Source organism: Onychomys torridus, chromosome 12, assembly GCF_903995425.1.
Source record: "Onychomys torridus chromosome 12, mOncTor1.1, whole genome shotgun sequence".
NCBI classification, from domain to species: domain Eukaryota; kingdom Metazoa; phylum Chordata; class Mammalia; order Rodentia; family Cricetidae; genus Onychomys; species Onychomys torridus.
In genome coordinates, this window is record NC_050454.1 from 69,374,921 (window position 1) to 69,383,674 (window position 8,754).

General features: G+C 46.4%; 1 protein-coding gene across 1 annotated transcript; it reads left to right on the forward strand.

Moving 5' to 3' along the window:
• Positions 1-8,020: 8,020 nt before the first annotated feature.
• LOC118593719 (cytochrome c oxidase subunit 7B, mitochondrial-like) lies at positions 8,021-8,263 on the forward strand. Its single transcript, XM_036203185.1, has one exon. The coding sequence runs from the start codon at positions 8,021-8,023 to the stop codon at positions 8,261-8,263; it is 243 nt and encodes an 80-aa protein (XP_036059078.1).
• The last annotated feature ends 491 nt before the right edge of the window (positions 8,264-8,754 follow it).

Below are 8,754 nucleotides of genomic sequence, written 5' to 3' on the forward strand. Positions count from 1 at the left end.
TCCGTCTTTGAAGAGGGCATCAGTTGGACCTTCCAGCTGCTGTCACCAGCAGGAACTGCCTGGTTCTCTTTATTGTGGGAACCTGAAGATGGGTGTTGTGTCTTAACTAGAAAGTCGGGAGAGTAGGAAAGAAAGGGTTGAGTATCCAGTCAGTAGGGATGTGTGTGTGTGTGTGTGTGTGTAGGCAAGAAGTTGACCTAGGTGTCATTCCTCAGAATCTTGTTTTGTGAGACAAGGCATCTCAACCTGTAGCTTGCCAATTGCGCTAGGCTGGCTGGCCAGGAAGCCCCAAGGAAGTATTTGTCTTTGCTTCCCCAGCACTAGGATTACAAGCTCGCCCTGGTGCACCTGGCTTTTAAAATGTGGGCTTTAGGGACTAAATTCAGGTCCTCACGCTTGGACACAGCAAGAATTCTGCTGGCGGGCTATCTCTCCAGCCCAGTTAGACCCCGTTTAGACCCCGTTTCCCACTCACAGATGATGTGACTCCTCCAAGAGTCAGAGCATGTCCATAGGGGGAAGCCAAGCACTGGATTCAGTCTCAGTAATAGGTTTACAAAACAAAGATTTTTTTTTCTTGCTTTGTTTTGACAAGCTGCTCATGTCCCTTTACTGTGGTGTTTTTGTGGGTAGAACTTCCTTCCGGCTCTCTTTCTTCAGTTTGGGCCATCTGTTGCTCCTTGCGGGAGGCTGGTAAAGAATTTGAATTGTTATGTCAGGATGCAAAGGGAACAAGGCAAGCCTTGAAATCTAAACTTTGTTGAGAAGGAGAGGACTTTTAAAGTTCCTTAACATTAGAAGCTAAGGCAGGAGGTCTCATATCCTCAATTGTTTTTTCATAACTATAGATGAAACAGATTTCAGCCAGTGACAAGCAGCTCATGAGCTCTGTTGCTCTGGGGCAGGAGGAAGATATAACAGGCAGAGAGCTCACCTGGCGGACCCGGCCTCGTGGGCACAGAGAGGGAAAACCTCTGGGTTAGAGTTGGGGATCTTGGTCACACACCTTTGCAGTGCATCCAGGTGAGTGTGTGGGCTTGTCATGAACATGCTATGGCAGAAACATGGATGGACATGTTTGTGTCATTCCATAAGGTCAGAATTTATTGAATAACAGAGATTCACAAGCTATGTTGTTTTGTTGGCTGAAGTATGCTAGGTAATCCATCCCAATCTCCCTTGATAGTCAGCCACAGCAAACACAGGTTCTTTTATTCCAATCTACTAATGTTTATCCTCAGATTTCTGTCTTTCCTTCTCCCTCCCTGTGCATGCGTGCGTGCGTGCGTGCGTGCGTGCGTGTGTGTGTGTAAGTTATAGAATAGTTGCAAATAGTTAAAGAACCTGACATATAGCTCAAGGAAGAGACTTTACAGAAAGGCAGAAAAAAGGGAAAGCACACAGACACAAGAGGAGCCTCTGTTGGGATCATGTAACAAACCTCGTTATAGATCTACTGGAAACACCACTATGGAGTCATGCTATTGGGTCCAAGTTAAGTTGGGTCTGAGGTTGAGATGAGCTGCCCATGTGAGGAATGTGGTTGTGGACGCTGTAAAGGCAGAGGATTGGACTGAATCCAGAAGAACAGTCAGATGGACAGATGGAAAGCAATTCAAGACACACACAGTAGCAGCTGGACAGAGCCTAGCAGAACTCCTGGGACAGTTGGGCATTCTCTGCCGGTGGGTGCCTTCATGCACACACCAGGTGGTCACATGGCAGGTTAGTGGGACCTGTCACTTTCTTCATCTGGTGTGTCTGACTGATTCTCAGACCTGGTTTTCCTATGTGATGCGACTATGTTCATGAGTTCATTTGATCTCAAGGCACCCTGATAAATTTGTGGGGTGGTGCTTTGTTCACTTTTAGGAATAAGCCGTTAATGGGTCTGTATCTCATGGTAGGTGTCATACATGTGGTGGTGTTTATGTGGACAATAAAGTATGGAGTCACCGTGCCTCTGATTCATCATTCAAAACAAAATCAAATGCTGTTTGTGAAATGGAGTACTTCGGGACAAGACCCAGCTTGAAAAACTATCTCTTCATACAACATGGAGTAACTTGGGCAGGGCACAGCTGGATTTCAACGAAAGCCCAAAGCACCAAGGTTAGTGGAATGCCTCCCTCTGTGCAGTAAAGAAGAGTGTCTGTACTCTGGAAGAACTTGTCAAGTGCACCAAACTGTGGAAAATTATGCCACACTCTCACCTGGACCCCACATAGAGGAAGACACCTAACACTGTGATGGTGGTGGCCCCCATTTATCTGTCATTTGACTACCCAGAATGTGCTTGGAGGGACTGATCAGCAAGGAATTTCCAATTACCTGGCCCAGTTATGTCTGTGGATGTAGTCTGGACTGGGTCCCGCCCTTTATCTCCTGGCAGTTTCCAGAACAGAATGGAAGGATTAGCAATGGGCTGACAGTAAGTAGTGGGAGGTAAGAGGCCAGACACAGTGCTAATAACCAACTGCAGAGTTGATGGTTGGGGCACAGGGTAGTTATTGGATAATGTGAGGGAAACAAAATTTAAGTCTCTGGAACATAGCACCATCCTGGGTCATGCAGAAGTTAAACTGAAGACTAGCCTCTTCTTCATCCACGTTCAACTCTAGTTGCATGGGCATGCCATGGACACTCGTGAAGGAGCAAGTTGAAATTTATCTTAAAAATATGGCTGGGGAGCTCTCCAGTGGTGATATCAGAGATGGCTTTTCCTTCATCTAAATCATGACAACAACCTCCTTTCCTTCAAATGCTTGGCCACCATATTGGAAAGGAAGCAAGGCAGCAGACGGAGGAAGTCTGAGTTGTCCTGAGGAGGCTTGAAGCCCAAGCTCTCCTCAAGGGGACTGAACTTTGAATAAGCTGACTGATGTTCAAAATGAATGGAGAGAGCATAAGTGGGATGCCTGAGCTGTCACTAACTGGCTAGACATAACTGCTCCATGATCATGGGGTAGAGTCTCATGAGGAATACCAGATGAAGGTGTAGAGAAAAGAAGAACAGCCTCTTTGAGTCTCTGAACAGCAATGTGAATACATGTGTAGCCTTGAGATATTTGTATCTCCTGTCTCCTTCCCCCACAGCATACATGTTAGACAAAGACCCCAAATGACTGGAGAATTCTCTCAAAGGTTTCATGTGCCCAGCCGGCACTGCTATTGTGGTTTGTATAGGGCCAGGCTAAAGTGAACAAATCAGTCAGTTCCTGGGCTCTGGGGCTTCCATTTTCCTTAATATAGCAAATCTTGGCCAGGGCAACTGAAATTCTCTCTGTTGGTGTTGCATGTTCCATGTGAGGAACTTTCAATGACCTGTGACTGATTCTGCTTCTGTCCAGAGGAGGAAAACCCATAACATGCTTTCCACTCACCTTCTTGCCAACTTCTCCCCAGTGTATTTAGTTAAGAGTCAACTTTTTGCTAGCTAACATATTCCTTTATCTTAAGGATCCATGTTTCCTTTACTTCCTGTTTCTTGAACTTCCTGTTTTCTCTAGGTACTTCCTGTTTCCCCTCATACTTCCTCCAAGCAGGTCTATCATTGTTTTCTGTCTCACCCTGCACAGATGAGTGAGTGGTTAGATCAGGGCCCTCTTAGACAGGACCATCTCTCAGGCTTTGGGATGGAAATAGGCTAGGAAAAGATTCCAGGAATATCAGGTGTCTGATGGTCTCTGGTTTAGTGCAGGATAAGTAAGACCCTAAAAAGAAATCATTTATTTTCCACAGAGAGTCCCTTTTATCTGTCATTGTGGGCATCCTGCAGTGACCTTTTATTATTGCTTTTGTAGTTCCTCATTTCTATAGAAACTCGATGAGTGAGGGGGCTTGTGTGTCCTCTCCTTTACTGTATTCCCAGGGCCAGCAGATTGGACACACAACGGGTCTTTAAGTTATTGCATTGAGAAACAAAGTCACAGACAGAGGGTAGTGAGAATGGAGATAGGCGAGGGGGGATATGGTAATGACTAAGACAAAGGTACATTCTCTCATTTAGGGTGAGCTTCCTCTCCAGTCCCAAGTAAAAAGGGGGCCCTCTCATCACCATCTTTCCTTCGTAACATAAAGGTGTATGAGTTAAAGTGATGTACCGTAACAGTTCACATTGGTCTGTCCATGGCACCGGTCAAGGATGTTTGTGTTCCTGTGGAGATCTTCATTGTCCTATATTCCAGTCTCCTGCACATCTCTCCCTCTGCAAACTTTCTTATAAACCACAGGAAAAGAAGAAATCAGGTGTGATTTTTTTTCCCTTGCACTATGTGTACCCACCATTAGTGGCGGGTTATGTTGCTAGGGTAAAAAGACTATCAGGGATGATGGCGGTGCATCCTGCAGGCCTATGTCCTGTAAGTCCCAGTGGAAGGTGTACAGGTTGACTCTAGCTGCCTAGTATACTGTGTGACTCAGTAGCTAGTTTTTCTCTGTCCCTCGTCCAGCCAGCTCCCAAATAAACGACCCAGAGACTTTTTATTAATTATGAAAGCTCAGCCAACAGCTTAGGCTTGTTCCTAACTAGCTCTTCTAACTTAAATTAACCCATATTCTTATTACTTTGCTCTCTACCACATGGCTTTTACCTTTATACCAGTTTGTGTGTCTGACTTGTTCTGTGTCTGTCTGGCTTCTCCACCCTTCTTTCCAGCATTCTCTCCCCTTAAAATCCTGCCTAGCTATTGGCCATTCAGCGTTTTATTAAACCAATCAGAGTGACACACTTTCATAGTGTGAGGCAATATTCCACAACATTTCCCCCTTTTTGTCTAAATAAAAAACGGGAAGGTTTTAACTCTGACATAAAAAACTATATACAATAAGAACAATTATCAGGTAAGAATTACATTCTTCTTCCCAGCATTCTCTCTGCCCTAAAATTGTTGCCTCGCTATTGGCCATTCAGCTTTTTATTAAGCCAATCAGAGTCACAAATTTTCACAGTACAAAGGAATATTCCACAACAGGACTCTTTCCTCACAAGGCCTCTACAGCATCGTTTCTCAGTTAAACATCATGTTGGAAGGCTGTGGCTTTACCATATGTCCCAAACACTTTTGTGACTGCTGGAGGCAGCCACGGGGATAGGTAGCTGTCACAGCTACAGAAAAGACTGTGGCCCTGTGTGGCTTATCTAACCAAGAGGTATCTGAGGACAGGAGAGAGCGCCACAGAGGGGCTTGTCTGTGTACTTACTATGGGATTTCAAATTTTTCTCATAAATATCAACATACACAAAATTTTGATAACGTCCCTTTCTCCATAACTCAACACATCTTCCAGCCTTAAGATGTGTTTGCTGGGGCTGCTGGAGAATGACTGTGAGCTGCTAAACACCGCAGTTTTCTTGCAAGGCTGAGTTAAAATGAGAGCCAAGTACCAGGCACCATCAAGTCTTACATCCTTTGTCCATCACCAGCCTATTTTCACTTTGGAATTTGAATAAATATTTACTGTATTGATGAATTTTTGCGGGGCAGGAGTCACCAAGCCGCAGAACAAGTCTGAAATATGGCTCCCTGGAAAAATATTTTGTAAAGGGCCCTTGCCCTTAATTCTTGTCAAAATATATACAGAAATGAGCCTTCCTGGATTTTTGCCAGCATGCAGGGGTTGCAGTAGACGTGTGCATGGCCCTTGGGAGTGGCTGCTAGTGTGTGCATTGTCAGGGAGTGAGCATACCACAGCCCCTAGGTGTTGCCAGCTCTGGGGGAGACAAACAGGCCTGTGTTCCACATACAGGACTTCTGGTTCTCAGCCAAATCCTGGAGTGAGTTGGGAGTGAGGGTGGGGTGTCAGGGAGACTGCTTGGGTCTAGAAGATGAATGTTTTCATCGGTTCAACTGAAAAGCGGGGAGATGGGCCCCAAGGCTTGCAAAATATCACATCTTGGTAAAAATAGTTTGAAAAACAGGAGATTCCTGGAAAGCAATAATGCTGGCAGTGGAGAGTGTGTTTGGGGCCTGCCAAAGCATAGAGTGGGGTTCAGTTCAGATGCAGTAGAGGTGTAGAGACCAAGGGAGCGCAGACTGGCCACTCCGGTCATTGTCTGTCTGTGGAGCTCATTTAGCAGCAGACACAGCCTTTAGCACCCCTGGAGGTATATTACAGCCCTGGCCTCTACTTAAGAGGGCTAGACCTTCCTCTCAGCCTATGCTCACCTGGCTCATATGGGAATCTTCCCTTGTATAGGCTGTATTCTGTACTGGGCCTTCTCCTTCCATCCAGCCTTATTCTTCTCCCTATTCCAGGCTCAGCTCAGTCACCGCCTACTCCTCAAGCCTTGGTCACCCAGGCCTCTGGCCTGTGCCTGTCTCTGCTGTGACATGCAGCACTGGTTCACTGTATCAGGGCTTTCTCCCAACACAATACAAGTCTCCCTTCCTTTTAGACTTTCCTGGGATGAAGACAGTTCTCACGTGGCTGAGGGAGGCCTCTGGCAGGCTCTGATTGCTGGTGCCATAGCCCATCTCCATGGAGGCCTCCCTGTGGCCTCTTCTGTCTCCTGAGGTCACAAGTGCTCAGAGTGAGCCTGGAAGTAGGTGGGGCTCAAACCAAAGCATGAGCAGCACCTGCTGCCTTGGGGTGAGTGAGTGTGTGTGTGTGAATCCATTGTGGAAAATTCTTATGCATGTCAAGGACCAAGATGTCAGGAACCAAACATGAACCATGGAAAAGTACTAGCTAGGCCAGAGAACAAATTATAAGACCACTGCCCTTCCCCAGAGCAGTAACACCTGTTTACTAACCGGAGGCTCCCAAAGATAAGAAGACATTCCACAGTCAGGTGCCATGACAACCGAATGTAAAGAGCATTCCATGGACAGGTGGCCTAGCAATAGAATAAATGGCCCCCGACCAGTGACCTTAGCTGACATCCTGCAGTTGCATGATCTGCATGTCTCCCACGTTCTGCACCCCTGCCACGTCCCTCCCTATTCCCTCCTTCCTGCCTCTTCCCCTCCTATGCTAAATAAGCCTTGTGGAGGAAAATAAAATCTGCAGCTTGATCAGAATCCTGTCTTGCTGTTGTCCCTCGTGTCCTCTGTCTCTTTCATTTGCTCCCACAGGTGGGTCACCCCCGTTGAAACCCCGCTGGCTGGGGTATATGCAAAGGATGGGGTCATAGCAACAAGCCAGAGTAGCCAATCTGCTCGCACTGCCAGATACCTGGGGACCCCATGAATCATGAAGATGATCTCCACATAGAACGGTTAAGAACAAGCCTAACAGCTGCTCATGTCAAATGCTTCCCCTGAAGCACTGACCTGGAAATAACTGATTTCCAGGACTTTCTCTCATTTTTGCTTCATTCTGGCTGATGAGGGGTGTGACTAGGGAGAGTCTGGTTAGCAGGCAAGGGTCTGACTTCGTTGGGTACTCACTGTGTGACTGTTAGGGACTGAAAATATTTCTGTCCAAATCTGTGTATTGATAGCCTAAGCTGCAATGCTGTGGATGCACAGTTTTCAGATCCAGTATCTTACAGAGGTGACTGAGGTGATGAGAGGTAGAGCGACCTCCCATCCAGTCTGCCTAGTGTCATTATATGAAGGGAGAATTAGGTTACAGACACCCAGGATGACCATGTACAGATGCCAGAAGAAAGCGTCCATTGGCTAGCTACCAAAAGAGTTTTCAGGATAAACAAGTATGCCAATGCCTTGACCTCGGGCTGGTAGCCTCTCCAACTGTCAATGAGTCCATTTCAGTTGGCCAAAGCCATCTGTGGTGGTTGCTAAGGCAGACCTGCTCGACAAATACCGCGATGTATTTATGGTCGACGTGAACAGTCCTGTGCTGTTTTAAACAATTGTCCTCCAGCTTGGCAGACAATATAAGCTCCATTCACCTAATCCTGCACACGTCTTCCCTCTCTTCAGGGTGCAGAGCTACACAGAGAATTCCAACAAGGGAAGATGCCGATTCTTTCAGGGCTCTTTGTGAGGGTAGCTGGGGCAAATTTGCATCCAGGCAGTGCTGTGGTCACCGTAGTTCCATCTTCTTCTCCGTGATGTTACCCTTTGTCAAAAACTCAGTAAGCCATCTCCAAGTTCAAAGCTTTCAGCAAGCCGTGGCAAGGCAGAGCCACCAGAAATGGACACCTAACTTTCATGACCAATACAGAAATGCTATGTTAGCAGGTGGAGTCCTCTTCTGTGTTTCTACATGGACATATACAGCAACACAAATTGGCATAGAATGGAACCTGTCTCCTGTTGGCAGAGTCACCCAAAAGGAATGGAGAGATCAGTAGTCATGCCAGCTCCTACAATAATCAAGGGATTGTTTCAAAATCATCTTAGAAGTAATTCCAAGTCAAAGAATCATATATTCACTAAAATATAGCATATCAAAGAAAAAATAAAGTACCTCTGAAACCTTAAAAATAAAAAAAGAAAGAAAAAATGCCACCATGAGTTCATGGTCTAGGGTGGGAAGGAACATACAGCTGTACCATGTGCCCGGGAGATCCTGGCAGGGTAGGAACAGACAAGAGGCCAGAGTGGGCTTTGCCTAGGAGGTTCTGTCCACCAGGTGAGTAGGACTTGGTGGATGGCAGAGGAAGAGCATTTAAGGCCACCAGTCCCTGCATTGAGCTCCACTGAGATGGAAGGGAGGCCTCAGCGATGCTCAGCGAACAAGCACCAGCATGATTTCCCACAATTCCCATCTACAGTTTCTTTGGGTTTAGGGAGACCAGGCTTTCTGGCTCCATTAAGAGGGCCATAGGAAACTAAGCTGTGG